The sequence below is a fragment of the Cygnus atratus genome, chromosome 2 (assembly GCF_013377495.2).
Source record: "Cygnus atratus isolate AKBS03 ecotype Queensland, Australia chromosome 2, CAtr_DNAZoo_HiC_assembly, whole genome shotgun sequence".
Classification (NCBI taxonomy): domain Eukaryota; kingdom Metazoa; phylum Chordata; class Aves; order Anseriformes; family Anatidae; genus Cygnus; species Cygnus atratus.
The window spans coordinates 8,246,579-8,262,940 of NC_066363.1; the positions used below are offsets into that span (position 1 = coordinate 8,246,579).

General features: G+C 39.0%; 1 protein-coding gene across 1 annotated transcript in view; it reads left to right on the top strand.

The window, feature by feature from the left end:
• DPP6 (dipeptidyl peptidase like 6) overlaps window positions 1-16,362 on the top strand; it is a 408,025-nt gene that overhangs the window by 237,967 nt on the left and 153,696 nt on the right. The window contains exons 2-3 of the mRNA XM_035554362.2: window positions 1,080-1,194; window positions 9,121-9,219. Coding sequence (XP_035410255.1) covers window positions 1,080-1,194; window positions 9,121-9,219 — 214 coding nt within the window. The remainder of the gene's footprint in view (window positions 1-1,079; window positions 1,195-9,120; window positions 9,220-16,362) is intronic.

Genomic DNA, 16,362 nt, shown 5'->3' on the forward strand with positions numbered 1-16,362 from the left:
AAAAACTTTAAAGAAGTATCAGCAGGTCTGCATTAGACCCACCATCCCTAATAATTTAGTAAATGAAGCAAAACTCCTAAATCAGTGAGGTCAATGTGGAGGAGAAGCATTGAGGGTTGTTCTGGCTGTGAGGTTTGATCTCTGGAGGGAAGTCATCCTTCCAGGAAAGTGGAGAGCACGGATAGTTCATACAGTTCCTGTGTCTGCTTCAATTCATGCATAAATTCACATTCAGTGTACAGTGATAAAGGAAATCCAGAAAAAAAGAAAAAAGAAAAAAAAAAGAAAAGAAAAAAAAAAAAAGAAAAAAACATGAAAGGGATAAAGTGCAATAAATATTTAAGATTTTGTGAATGTGAACACAGCACTTCATAAAAATCTCTGTCTCGAGAACAGAGGCGCTGTCTACATCCTAGACAGAACATATGGTTTAACCATAGTGAAGTCAAAGCTAGTCAATGAGTAGTGATGGAACTTTTATTGTAAAGACTAAAGGGCATGATTAAATATAATGGATATGCTAGACATTAAATCCATCTTCATGTTCTTAGACTTACCAACATGGGAATGAATGCAAGGTGTATTGAGTGGATATGATGTTTTCTGGGAAGGCAAAAAAGGTCACCATGGGAATATCCTCACTGATATTTTATCTCTTTATATGCCCCTGTGAATTATTTATCTTCCTGTATTCCTCTCCAGTATCTTATTATAAAAGTATCTTGAAAGTTACTGGAAAGCTCTTTATTCAAACTTAATGAGGGGAGGTAGGAAATTAGCCTTTAAGTGAGCTGAGTGTTGGTGTGGGCAGTCAGTGCCAGTATGCAAGGAGGCAGTGGGAAGTGTGGGTTACACTGCTGAACATCCAAGGGGTGCACTGCACTTATCACTTAATCTGATTTAGGAGGAATTTAATACCATAATGTATTAGAGTGTCATGACTGTACTTGGCCTACCTGCCTGCCCCACCACGGCCGCATGGTGTGGTTCTGTAGGAATACCTTGCTGTTTAGATTCTGCTGTTTTTCTCCTTGTCTCAGTGCCTTTTCTAAATGTTTACTTTCCTTTGATATTTCTAGGAGCTGGTGGGGAGTAATCCTCCACAAAGAAACTGGAAAGGAATTGCGATTGCATTACTTGTTATTCTCGTTATCTGCTCCTTGATTGTCACCTCTGTTATACTCCTGACACCAGGTATTTATAACCTTTAAGTCACTTTCATTCTGTTTTTCTTCTGTAATTTTGCACTTCCAAGGGTAAAAGGGTTTGCAAGCTGACTGCAAAATCAACATCAAAAGATTCATCCTTCCTGCTCTTTAGCTTGATGGGATGCTGAGCTGGAGACCATTCTTAAGCAGATTGCTTTAAAGTTTTACATTTTGATTCAAAGATCAAGACCACTGAGCTGAAGGTACCAGGGTGAAGCTTGGTTTCCTAAACATTGATGGCAAGTGTCATTTTAGATGGACAGGGTACCTGAGACATCTATATGGGTCAGGTAAGCCAATCAGTTAGGTCATGGGACTTCGTGAAGTCCATGCCGATATGGAGCTGCAGCCACCAGTTGGGTAACATATCCTAGAGCATCTATAGTGGTATTAAATGTCTATATTTAGGCAACTAAATCCCTCCTCATTCAACTATATTGATTTTTATGTCAGACAGCAGTGGTCCAGCTTTACAAAATAATTCCAGATTGGTATGTGCTGGATAGCACTTAACTACATCAAATGATTAGTCACTTCCCAATAAGAGATTCTTCCAGATAGTCCTGTTTCAAAGCTTCAGCAAAGTTCTGCACATGTAACTTTTGTAAGTTACTTCTCTTACAGTAGCTACTGTAGTTCTAGGCTTGAATTTTAGTGTGATATCATTGTGATTATTGATTATTACATATTTATACAGCCCTCTAAATTTCCATGGCTATTTAAACAGAAGAGATAATGTACTTTTGTGGCTCCAAGAAGCTTGTGATTTGAATATGAAAAGACAAATGAATAAGAGAAAAGACATAAAATTCAGTGTCAGAAAGGGTTAGGAGCTACAAAACAGAGAAGAAGGCAGAAGGTCCCCTGTAGAGGGATGTAAAGGAGAAGAAAAGGGTTTCCTCCTTGGATGAGTACATGGAAGCACAAAGAAAAGGGAAGAGGCAACAAGGGAGAAATAAAACCATAGGAAATGGAAGACCACAAGGTGGTGAAATAGAAAAATGAGATTAGAGTTATGGGGCAGAAATTTCTTGGAGCTCATAGCATGTGAACTGACATGTAGTTCAGCAGATTTAGCCCATCTTTCCTGACACAATTCCTATTCAACAGTCCTGCTGTAAAATAGTCTGGAGAGAGTGATAAATCAAGAAATACAGGACTTCACAAAGTTAACTGGAAAATAAGTGAAACAATCAGTATGATGTCCTTTTGGTTATTTAATGTCATGCCATGTTCGGTTTATTTCATGCTATCCTGAATTTTTCAATGCAAATGCAGGTAGTACATGGTCATGCCAGAGTAATTAAGTAATTAAATTAATTAAGGTTAAACTTAATTAAGAATCATTCTTTAAATTACTTTTACTAGGGTTCAGATTAACACCTTTGGACACAGCAGTTCATCTCTGAGACATTTTTGGCCATGGTCTGTGGTCTGTATTCACATTAAGCAACACTTATTTGCAGTGATGAAATTGTCCCTTATCCATAAGGCATGGAAATGTTACCTCCTCTTTTACGGAAGTTTAGTTATGGACTTTTCAAAAATGAATGCTGAAGCATAAATTGCTAAGCCCATACTTGTGGTCTTCAAGAAGCTGACAATGACTCTCACTGCATAGATGAGACTGAGGGTACAGCTTTCATTGAAGAGCAGGAATAGATATAGGTGGATACATGGGGTGGAGCATGAACATACCCGTGCAGTACTAAAGACAGTCTGAGTCACAAGTCTTTCCTTTTACAAGACCACCTGTAATAAGGACATCATTATAAGGTTGATCAGAATATCTTAGCATTTAACATCTCTGGTTTCAGTTCCTAACTCTGCTATAGACCTCATTTAGGACTTGTCCTGAACTTTACTCTCCTTTCTCTGTAAAGACACACAAAATCCGCTAATGACTGTTATGACTATAGATACTACAGTGCTATTGTAAAAGTAAAAGCTGAGCCAGAAAAGGTGTACTGAACATTGATTCCTTATAGATTTCTCTTAGGAAAACACAAGTAAATATGTGTTATTATGATGACATTCTATGTTATGTAGTACGAAATGGAAATGGGAAATGCATGCATTCAGCATTAAGTAAAATTCATATGTGTATGTGTGTGTTTGTTTTATTTGTATGTGCATACACAAAGACATTCAGTGTTTGTGTATGTATGCATAACACATGTATACACATAAATCAATAACTTACCAGTTATTAGTAAGTTTTTAGCAAGAGCTCCAAATAGCACTTTTGAAAGTGTCTCTGTGTTTCTGTGTTTAAAACTTAGGAAAGTGCAAAGTCATTTTCTATGCTCAAATTTTAATTCATGTTGTGTTTTTTTTTTGAGATTTCTAAATTACTAAAATGGATTTTTTTTGTTTTGTTTTATTTTTCTCCCTTGATGGTGTTTCAGAACTGTCCTCTGCATGCAAATACAAAAACTCTGAGCTCAGTACTGCTTCTTTTTTTATTATAGATCTAGACTGCTTCATGGTGAGACTCTGCCAAGGGTAAAATCAGATAGCTTAAGTTGCTGCTGTGGCTTGGCAGCAGCTGAGTTCAGACTTCTGTTGGGCCACTGGTCCTGGAGCTTGTTACAAGGACATGCAATGGCACAGGGTGATAGAAAGCTCATTTCACAGGCATTGCCCAGCAGTCAGTGCTAAGTGAGACACTGAGGATGACTTGGCAAACATGACATTTTACATTGCTAATCCTGACTGGGGATAGCACTTCCCAGAGAGGTAGGAGAGGGAGAGATGGAGGAGCCTGTCCAAATGGAGAAACAGAATGTGAATTTGCTTGTCATAAAACAGTTCACTGGAAGAAGAAATATTTATCCTTTGGTAATCAAACTGAGAATACAGTGATTTATATTTGAGCCAAGAGCCAAGGAAGGGATAGGAGGACAGAGAAGGAAGGAGGCAAAGCAGTTTTGTGGATGTTTGTGGGGAGCTTCTGCCAAATATGAGAGTGGCACTGGAAAAAAATCCTCTTTACTGAATCTCTCAAGTGGGATGATGTGGTTTGGCATGGGCAGAGCAGAATGCTTGAGGCTACTTCACATGTTTGTCTTCTGATGATAACACTGGAGTCCAGCCTGACACCATTATGCTAGCACAAATATATGTTTGCATTTCATCTCTGCATTTCTCATTTGTACCTATCTTGTCCCTCTCTCTGGCTGGAAAACCATTCTTCTTTTAGCATTTTTCCACTGGTTTGAAGGACAACTCTGTTTTACAGTGCAACACTAAGTCATGCAATACAGAGAAGCTCTAAAACCAGTGCTGACCATCATGTAATGACTGCAGAGAGCAATTTGGGGAATGCCTGGGATATAGTGTAGTATGCAGACTTGCAGCCCATGCTCAGACAAAGAAAAGTGGCTATCTGGATCCATAACTTGCATCATCAGGATGACATTTCTCCCATAAAATGAAAGTCAGGGCAGTCTTTGGCAAATGCAAGAGTGAGAGGTAGAATGGGGAATGGGAATGGCTTGTTTAGCAGAACAGATGCTGATTAAGGCTTTTAATGATAAGGAAAAAAGGATTTACATATCTTTTCAAGATTATTTGCAAATCAATCCAGAGCTATAAAGAAGGTTTAAACTCTGAATTCAGCTTCAGAAATGCCGAAATCCCTGCTGGTTTTGGTTTCTGAGAGGCAGGTCACTCACCCTGCTGTAAGATCAGCTCGTTAAATTCGGAACAGCACTTGCATTTAGTAGACAGTGTACTTCCAATAGCAATGTGTTATTGCTAGAAAATGCTTAGGTCTTATTTTATAAAATTTTAATAAAACTTAACATTTCTATGTTTTATATATCTCTTGATATTCTAGAGAATAATTCTTAAAAGAAGCAGTAGCTGGTGGAAGCTTGCATTTAATTACACTGTAGTATACCACATGCCCACAATTGCCTACGCTGAAGGAGTCTGTTTTTTTTTGTGTGAGTCCTGCAATTCCACCCACCTTTGAAAAATATGAAGCTATTCACTTAAATGATAAAAGTGTGAGACTGAGACTTTCCTAATTGACAGTTGCTCACTTGTCGCAGCATATGGCATCTATACGGGTCTTGTCTTAGCAGAGGGGTATGTGTATTTTTATAAATATGTGCTAATGTTTGTAGATTTGCATGTGTGCACACATATACTTATCAAAGCTGAAAAGAGGACCCAATTCTGCAGAAGTTTTGCGTAAAAAAAAAAAAAAAAAATCCCTCCCAAAATTTCATTAGAAAATTTGCTTAGGAAAAAGGTACTTTCTGGGCCCCTCTATTTGGAAAGAGAGGTTAAGAAGGACTTTTGATATTTAAAGCTTTGTGGATGTATACATCAAGTTTGTTCCTTTCAAATATAACCTTTAAGTGAAAAAAAGTACACTCAATCCCATGTTAAAATCTTTACAAATTTCATAAGAATTTTTTTGGACAGAGATGGTACTGAAGATAGTCACTGTATAGCATCAATTCACAGCACTCTGTCAGACAGCCAAATACATCACCTTGTGAACTTAATAGGGCTTTTGCTACTCAACAAGAGGAAAGAAATATCCAGTGGCCAGCTGTGTAATACTGTAATTTGTTAGCCCACAACTGTTACGTATGAATGTGCATTGTTAATCAATAAAAAAGTAGGATTTTACAAAAGGGAGAGAGGTTGCCTGTTTCTCTTGCCCTGTCCACTTGCCTTTTGGGGACGGGGAGCTCTGCTGTGGTGGAAGAGGGCTCAGGTCTGCCCAGGGACTGAGCTGGCATGCTGAGGTGGGATGGGATCTTCTGGTATGTTGGGTCAGGCCTGCCAAGCGGTGGACATTTAGAAAATAAAAATAAATTTAAAAAAAAATCCATGACTTAGCAGCACACAGTAGCCCAGGAAATGTGTGAGAAAAGCATCTGACACTGACCTGTAGCTGAGTATCAGGGATATTGGAAAGAAAGGCAGGCATCCAAAGGTATTTGAGACTTCCTGACAAAACAGGCAAGGAGGTTGACCTCTCTGTATTGGGGCCAGAGGAGTGGAGCAGGCATTCTTAATGAATGTTCTGACTTGACTCTGTGTTAGATGAGAGGTCAATAAATATATATATATATTTTTTTTTCACGAAAATGTCATTGACTGATAGTTTATTAATTAATTAATTTTCTCCCCAGCTCTATGTCTGAGATTAACGTTGTCCACAGTAAAGTACAGGACCTATTGCAGCTAATATTATAATATGGTGCTGGAGACTGTAAGGGAATCTTATCAAGACACATGTCTTATGGAAGCAGATGTGTGTGCATGTTTCATTTACTCCTTCTCCCTTTGCCTTCTGTTCCTTATGAGGAGTTTGAAGGGCTGTGAAGGTGCAGAGGTCACACAGCCCCTGGAGTGGCCATCTGCATCCTCTTCAGAAAGAGCGAATGAGAAGGGCTTCCTGTCCTGCCCCTTTCCAAAGCTCCAGCACAGAGGCTTTCCTGTGTCTTTCCTTGTCTTCATGATGGGGAACAGTGTGTCCCCATTCTTTGAGATGGCTTTTGGAAAGCAGCGCCTGAACCAGCTACACCCCAATATCCCACTCTGCCAGATCTCACTGGGGCGCCAAGTGCTAGGACCTTGCTCCATGGTAGGAACTAATTGGAACAGTTTCCTGGAGCTCTTCTGACCTATATTTTCCAGGTTAGTAAATAAAATTATGCAGAAGAACTTGGCATAGTGCTGTCACATAGAAGGATTTGGCAGAAGACTTGTATTAATATGTCTTGGCACTTTGAAATCCAAACTAAACAGTGTGATTGAAATCAAATTTAAAAACAAAACAAAACCAAAAAAATGAAAATTGAAGAATTTCTTTTAATTTAGTTAAAAAAAAATAAAAATATGTTGAAACACCTTCTGGTGGAACAAAACATTGTTCAGAGTTAATTTTCAGTAGTCTCTGGTAACTCAGGAGCTTCAATTTAGTGTAGTAGAGAAGAATTTTTTCCCCTTAACAAATGGCTTCTAAGAGTCTATTTCCACTGCCTCTAATCACCAGTGCATTCAGTCAGTGTAACAGGTTTAGTTCTAACCAAAGGTACCAAAGGCTGCGTGATACCAACAGACCCCAGGCATAAGGATGCTGTAGTGAGGAACGATATTGGTGTGGAAATACTCAGGATGTGGCCTTATGTTTTATTTTTACAAGCAGGTGTGCTTAAGGCTGATTGAAAGGTTTCCTTTAAAATATTTTTTCAGGAAAAAAGAAATGAATGTTGGGAACAAACTATTCAAAATCATTTTTAAATCACTTTAGAAAATGATTACTTGTCACATCAACAAAAAAAATCAACAAACAAACAACAACAACAACAAACACAACTGTTGATGGAAAAAGAAAAGAGCATTTTAATCAAAAAAAATGAAAATTGTGGATTTCAGGTTTTCTCTAAAAAAAAATTCTTTGAGGAAATTTCCATACTAAGCACATTTATTTTTGTGTAAGCTCAGTGACCCATCGATTCAACATAAAAGCTTCAGTTATAGGCCCAAGTGCCTCTGTGTTATGTTTATGAGAACTGTTACGCAGTGGAGAGGTGTTGGTGGAAATAAGAAGGTACAATTTTTGCAGAAAAAAATGTGGCAAACTTTTTAAATTTGTGCCTTAATTTTACTCAATTTGACTTATGTGTGTTCACTCTTGGTGGCATCCTGGATGAGACAGATTTTCTTTTAATAACAATATATAAGCAGACAGAAATCTGTTGGCAGTCACTGGCTGAAACCTGAGAAATGGGGTGTTGAAGCACATTATGCCGCATGCTGTGATGGTAAAATTTCCAGCAGTGTCTAAGAGCACAACAGAGGTTGTGCCCAGGAAAGAGAGACTTGGTGAATTTCCTCACATGCTGTATCTCAGAGCCCTATTGGATGTGATTTATTTAATTGCTTGTTCAAGAAACTTGGCAACCCATATCCCAAGTTCCAGTACTATACGTTTTTTGTTTTTTTTTTGCAATGACACCACACTTTTGGTCTCGAAGTTGCCATGGAATTGTTCTCTGCAGGTTGGTAGGGGCTCTTGTATTGCACAATACTTTATTTTCCTGTGTGAAGGACAGGGGAGGAAGCGTACAGCAAGGTTTTCCTTTTCAGAAAATTGAATGTGCTACAAAGTAGAGCTAGGAAGAGTGAACGAAATGAAAGGGGCTGCTCATTAAAGAGGATCTTCCAGAATCTTCAATTGGCAGTCTGGTTCTTCAATTTAAAAGCTGACCACATTTCCATGTTACTATTGTGTTTGCAAATGAAACCAAATCCTTTCAGTAAAAATGAAAATCAGTATCAGCCAGACATGCACCACCAAAGGATTTAGGGGTATTTCTCATAGATTTTTCAAAAATATCTCTGCAGTTAAGCATTTTGCAAATTCCTAAAATATTCTGTCTGAATCCTTAAAAGACTAAATACATTTGCAAATGTGGTTCTGCATGACAGTTTTAAAGAAAATAAAAATATCAGCCCTAAAAACTAGATCACTTTACATTTTATTTTATTTTATTGATAAAACTAATGGTTTCAGAATATTCAATGTTGAAAAGCTGTAATATTCTTAAGAATAGTCAAAATTCTATAGTGCTTTAATATCTGTCTGTTTGCATGACTTTTTATATCTTTTTTGATCATTTTCTGTCAAAAAGGTGTGTTTTGGATCATTGGTCTTCTTGTAGTTGTTGAATCCAGGCATAAATAACCAGGAGGTTTCTGTTTGTGAACTATTAGATGTTTCTTTTTCACTACTGACAATGTAAAGGAGCTTATGAATGACAGAAGGCTTACTGTAGACCACTTCTGAATGAGACATGATATGACACTACTCAGAGTTGCTGTAGTTTTAGGTACATTTCAAAGTAGAAGTAATAGCAGTTTGTTTTTGTATGTTTCACAGTTGAAGATAACAGCTTGTCTCAGAAGAAGAAGATTACAGTGGAAGATCTATTTAGTGCTGATTTCAAAATCCATGACCCAGAGGCTAAATGGATAACTGGTGAGTGAGGCATGAAAGTGTGTCGGCGGCTTCCCTTCACTGGCTCACTCCCTGGGTCCCTCTTTTTATTTTCTTCTTTATTCCCCCTGTTCTTTTCTTTGCTCTTCAAATTACAGAATCATGCAGTAGTTGAGCTTGGAAGGGGCCTCAGGAGATCATCTTGTCCAACCCCTTGCTCAAGTGGGAGCAGCTAAAAGAGGTTGCCCAAAAATTAAATCCTTAAATTTCTGTTCTAGTTTTCCTCCCGATTAATAAGTATGCAAACACCACTGCTCTGTTATTGCCATTTTTTATTTAAGTATCTCCAGTGAGAGAGATCCCATAGAGATATCCCACAGCTAGACATTGAAAGCTGCAACCTTTGTCCCAAAGAGCTCCCAGCGTTTGGTAGGTGATACAGTACATGGCTGGAAGAAGTGGTTGGAGCACTATCATAGTCATTATTTCACCATAAACAAATCTTCTGGTTTATTTTCGCTCATGAGAACGCTTTTTTTTTCTTTTTTTTTTTCCTCCAGCAGAGAGGTGAAGTGTTGCTAAGCAACTGGCAAACAGTGGTCCAGCAGCAGCTGGGCTGGTGCTTGCACGTACCCCATGTGCTCTTTTTGTCCTACGTTGCTGTGCATTTTCTAGTCAGGGGAAAACCAAATAATACTGGAATTAATGCACGTAGTGTTTGCTGGAGTGGAACTGTTTGGGGGACGTAGATTCTAGCTCCCACTGGAAATTGCTGCAGTCTGAACAATCTTTGGCAGGAATAAAATGATCCGTGGTATGCCATTCATGTAGGTTCCAGTCCAACTCCGATTATCACTGAAGTTATTAGTCTTTCTTCTGAATTTAATGGGGAACTGGATCAAATCCTTCCTCTTGTTTGGCTTTCATTGTCTGCTATGCTCATTGGGAACAATTCTAATACCTGTAATGAAAAGAGAGAGAGCTAAAGGGTTGTGCTGAAAGAACGTGCTCCCCAGCCACCCTCAGCACAGCTGTCTCTGGCTTCTTCCCCCAACTATGGAATTGCAGGAAAGCAATTGCAGGCAATACACACCTTCACAAACACACCTGCGGTGGGCAGGAGCTCTTTTTCAGGCTGCATACTCTGGGGAAGCAGTGCTCCCCATAGCCAATCTTTGGGAAGAATGTAAATGGAAATATTAGGTGTGCTCCAGTTCAGAGTTATTTGTCTACTATTCCTTTTTAGCGTTGATATCCCTAATGGTTTTAATGAAGGAAGAGTTGTTTTATTGAGACCTTTGCAGTTATTTTTTTTTTTCATTATTATTTGCTAGACTATGAAGGAATGATGACGAATTAAACAAACTTTTACAGGAACAGAGAATGGAGTATTGCTATGGAGCTGTGTATAACCTCTCCCTTCTGAATATAACTTTTCATGGAAATAAGTTTTTTTTGTTTGTTTTTGGTTTTTTCCACAAAACTACAGTCTTCTGTGCAAAAACAATATTTCCCATGCTTTTCTGGTTACATTTACATACTGGTGCCATATGCACTTTCATTGAGAGTCCAATCCTGGCATGTTTTTAACTTTATTTCCCTCTTTCCATGTGCTTTCACTGACTCCAGTGCAACTTAACATAGATCTTGCCTGATCTACAATTGTTAAAATATCATTTCATACAAGAGAAGTATGAAGTTGTATTATGTAAACCTGCCTAAATATTTTCTAAAATACTTGTTTTGTCACTGTGTTTCTAATATTACTGATATTGATTTTAATACAGCTAGAGACATTTTTTAAGCCAATAGATATTCTGTAGATTTACCCAAGTAACTTGAGGTTTGAGAACAAGTTTCCAATCTGCAATGTCATTCATGCAAGTACCCATAGCCATTTTACATTAATTACTTTTCTGAGTTATAGTTGCTTTTCATAGCTCTCTCTACCTGGCTAAATGGTAAAATCTTGGTCAAGGTCCCTCATAAGCAAGATGAAAGACCAATAGCCTGACTTCCAAGCACACATTCCTATTGGTTTCATGTTCTGAGTTTAAGAGCAAATGAAAGTCTGTCTGAAAACACCCAAGCCAAACTAATAAAACCTAGTACAGCAAGTGTGTTGAAAAGGCTTAGGAGAAAAATTGCCAATTTAACAGTCACAAAATGAGCGACTTTAGCATAGTTTAGTGGATAATCTGCACAAAACATGAATACCTGTGGTCTATCCTTGCTTCCTTTCTCATCCTGTTAGTTATGTAGCAAAATACCACAATCATTCAGAGATGTGCAAAATTCAGTCCTCTCAGCTCTTCAAAACTATATTTCCTTCCTTTACATTTCCAAAGCAGATAAGTATTTCTCTTCAGGGTGGCAATTTAAAATATTCTGAAAACTCACTGGAATTGACAGGATGAACTGATGTTTAAGCATTTTTTTTGATTCACGGTGGGCAAGTGGAAATAACATATTTCAGATCGATAGCTCTGTCATTCCATTGATTTCAAAGGAGCTAGAAAAGTAAAAAGAGAACCAGTTTCAAAGCTGACATAACTACACATCCAATGCAAAGACTACACGCTTTCCCTCAGCTTCAAATTGCAACTCAAGGCTGATTTATGGATATGGCTGCATCTTTTTTATTAGAATTTCAATTAAATTTACTTGCATGAAGTGAGAGATATGCCAAAGATGGAACTTTGAAACTCTTAACATTTCTGTGATGCTGCAGTAATTTCTAATTCCAGTTTACATCTCTATCCAGTGGTTTATGGAGAGGAAAGAATATTTTGTTTAATCAGCTGCTGCATTCACTGTCTTCCACAGCCCCAAACGTTGCTCTTACTGAGTCAAAAAAAAAAAAAAATCTATAGGGGACCAACGTAATTCATAAACCAGAGTCAACTGCTCAAGAGTATATTTCTAGTTCCACATCTTCCATGGATTGCTATTGCTTAGATATGCTTTGTAGCATAAGTTAACAATGGCATTGTTGTGAAGGTTTCTCTTTTCACAGTAACATTGTGCATACAGTACAGTATATGGTATATATGGTATAGTACAGTAGGTATATAGTATTATAATATAAGAAGTTTGAGATTGTTCTAGTGACCAAATTGCATTCCCCTGCCCAGCAATTTAAGTGCAAAGAATCCAAAAAGCATCTCTCTGCCAGACTCATCCATCCCTTTCCTCCTACCGTGCTCTGGTTGTTGCTCACCACTTCGCACCCTGCGCCGTTCCATTCTCTTCCTCTAGTGTAAACTTCCCTTAACTGTACAACTATAATTATGTTGTCCATATGCTAAGCATGCATGCGAACCCCAATTAGCAGCTCATTTCATACTGTGTATCTTAAACGCTCTATTTGGACACTTCCTCGTTTGCATATCCTCCGTACAGTGCCACAAGTGTCCTGTGCAGCCTTTTGTTAGCCCACTTGCAGATGACAGATGGCCTAATCGTTAGGCAAGTCTCTAACTGCTTAGCAGTTCTGCTTTCAAGCTCCACATTACTTTGTAATTAGGTTTCACAATTGCTAGGCTTTTTCTGTATTCCCCTTGACATGGGATTTTAGCTCAGGTTTCTGAGAAGCTTGCTGGGAAGCTGCTATGTTTCTGTAATGGTAGACCAAAACTGGGATAAAGGGTGCTGGTATTTCTTCCAGCAGAACTGCTCAGCCATCTGGACAATAACTGATAGTCATTGCCTGGACCCAGCCTGAGAAGCCAGTCAGGTTATGAGTGTTGCCACTGTGGCCTAAAGGTGCTGCAGCAATTCCCACCAGCTGTGAATCTGCCCCTGCATGCCCCAGGAGCTCTCCTCCCTTCTCACAGGAGGCAGAATCATGTCCAATGCCTAAGAAAGCAGTAGAGACAGAAGTGTTATACCACTCATGGAGGCTTATGCTCATCATTTCTTCTTTGTATGTAATGACAAATAGATTTTGCAGGCACAGAAAGTACTTGGTTGCTGCTGCTGCTAGAAAAACATAATAGCAGCCTATAATACACAACCCCTGCTTATTGCGGCTGATTGGGTGCGGCCTGCCATTGTTACTTACTTCTTGGAAGATGTTTTTCCAGCCTAGCTGTTGGCATCTTGCAAGACAGAGTGTGTATTGCGGTGGCTGTTGTCAGGATTTGGGGCTGAACGTTAATGACTGGAAGCTCCAACCAGGAGCACATCTCCTGGTGCCAGACATGGCGAGACATTCCTTGCAGAGAGGCTGTAACCAAACAAAAAGAATGGAGGATGAGATGAAAAGTACAATGTACTCGAGCAGCGAGGAGCATGGGAAACCAAAGGTTACCTTCAGGGTTGGAGGAAGTTGACTAATACGAAAACCTGAAAATTAAGCCCTGCTGTCCGAGTTCCTTGCCCATTTGCTGCAGTTGAAACACTGTCAAAATATTATTTATACTTATCTGAAGGGGAATAGTGGGTAACTTAGCAAAAGGCTCTGAATGGCATTTTCAGAAATGGTTTAGTTATTTGGAAACCTGCCCCTCAGCAAGAGCCAGAAGGGCTGCGTGCCTAGCTTGCATCTGAGAATGGCAGCTGGGCGTTTACATCACAGTCCTGAAAAATGCACTAATAACTAATATCTAAATATAATACAGCAGTTCTTTTATCTTTAATACTCAGTCACATATGTTTTATTGCATGTTTTACTAATAACATTATAGACTCTCTAGGCTCTTTTTAAGTCTAATATTGAATTTAATGATCTAGAACTAATAAGTTTTATTTCCCATGCTGAAAAAATTGTCTTGCAGTAACTGAGGTAATTTATTTCAGTTTACCTTTAATAATAATGCTCAGATCAACAATACTTGGATAGCCCAAATGTCCCCAAGTCTATTCTGTACAGTGTAAATTCATTGCACTGTATTGATAAAAGCACTGATGCATTTCAAACGATGCAGATGCACGTGGAGTGAATGAATTATTTATCGTTTGCTTTGCATAGATATGGAGAACTTTGTAAGTGCTAATATTTTTCGTTGTGAAAAAAGGGTTGTGTTAAGATGCTGCTTTGACAGCCCTGGAGACTAAAATTGCATAGTTAGAGAGCTGTAATACAACTAGCTGGAGTGCAGGCTTCTCTGGCTAGCTCCTCCATGGGCTTGACCACATCAGAGAGACCAAATGAATTGCATGGGGGCAGGAGCCTTGTGCTTAGCAGGGTTAGGCCATTGGCATGAAAGGAAAGCTCATCTTCGTCTTTCTCATCAGAGAAACAGATTCTGGTCTTGCGTGTGCTCTGCAGGTGCTACAAGATGAGGGCCACACACCCGCCCCAACTCATCCTAAATAAATGCAAACTGTTCACAGATGTTTTTGTTAGTGTAAATTTGGTGAAGACATAAAGAAAATTGGGTTACTCTATTGGAATTTTTGCTTCATTGCCCACCATGCTAAACAGAGATACTAGTAAGTTAATTTTAACGTATTTTAATTTTGTGTTAAAATCACTTGAGAGAATGTGTTTGCTGAACTTGGTTCAATGAAAACTTGTCACACTTCCAGTTCTGGTGTGCTAAACCTCATATCCTATGTCATGGCAGTTTGTTTTTGTGATGTTTTTGTGAGCATTCTGGCTTTCCAGTCACTCTTGAAATATTTTCTGAGATGCATAGCAAGCCACCTGGAGCACAGTACGGGAGTTTGTGGTGGTAAAGATTTCGGTGAACTTTGAGCCCCACAGCTCTGAGATACATGAACGGTGATCTATGAACATATGTATGCTAGTTAAGTAAGTACACAGTGAACTTTGAGGTAGTGTTGGTGTCGGTGAAAGTGTCCATGTGCTTTAGTGATGGTTGATTACTTTTTTAACCTAAATGTCCTTACAAAATGCCATCCTATATTGCCAAAGAAGAAGAAATAAAGGCTCACACTCTATCAACACTGCTACAGTGGGGAAGAAGAGAGGAATGTATTAAACCCTCTGAACCATAATTTTGATTTTAGGACTCATCCTGGATCATCATCTGCAGGGATTTCATAGAGTAAAATCTTTACTCTGAGAGCACTGAAAGGAGTTTGCCTTGCTCCCTGCCTTGCAGCTGCTGTGCACTTGCTTAAGTTCAGCAATGACAGTAACCTATTCGCTAAAGACAGGAAACCATGGAATTAATGGCTTTTTAACATACTATAATAGGCTGTGGAGGAGAGCATTTCAGCCATGTAGCTATTTTGTTCATTGCTGCTAGAGAGAGTGAAATGAAAAATCAATTTAGTTCTTTTAAAAATTAATACAGTCTGCAGAAACAAGCTGGAGAGCAGCTTTGTAGCTTGGCTGTAGAAGTGCCTCTGTGTTCAGCATCTCTGTAGTGCTGGGGTGCTGGTGGGGCATATGTTTGGCTGGTAGACTGAGAAAATCGTCTGTTGGTTTCTGAATTTGGAGGGAGAAATACCCTGGAGAAAGTCCTATTTGTGAAAAATATCTCACCCTAGAAAAGCAGAAGTAACACTGTAATGGTCAATTAGTATTTTACACCCACGTGCAAAAGCCATATGTGATCTCAGACATTCAGTGCAGTAGCTTTGTGGTTGTGTCCCTGCATCACGCCAAGTTGAGTGAAGAGGCCAGCACAGGGACAAGACTGGTGGTGTGAACATCACCTTTGAGAAGTGAGATGAAAGGAGGCGAGTGATGGAGAGGGTTTGGCAGGGTGATGTAGCAGGGAGCACAGGCTGCAGAGTTACTGGGGGTGAATGCATGAGGGGAGGGTCCTGGGGTTATGAACAGGAGCAGGGGCTGGAGTTGTGGAAATGATGAAAATGAGCCTGGAAGTCAGTAATGTGATCTTGTGTCTTAGGCCATTAAGACATGTCTCACAAAGAGCTGCAAAATACACTCAGTTGTTTGGGTTATAGGGACCAATTAAAGAGTAAAAGATGGCTGGAAGATGCAGGGGATGTCCTTGGATTTTTCTTTCTTATTTGAGCTCTGCTAACATCCACTCCAGATAACTGCCTAATTCTGTTCCTACTGACATTATTTTTAAAACAGCAGGAAAAGCAGACTTCTCCCCCACATGCAGTGTGATGGTCACACTCTCACATGTTAGACAAGCAAACATTTCCTAGACTTCTTACATCCATTCACAAAAAGAGATTCCCCATTTTGCATTCATGCCTGGCTCCACTAAAATTAGTGTTTTTCTCTCCAAGTAA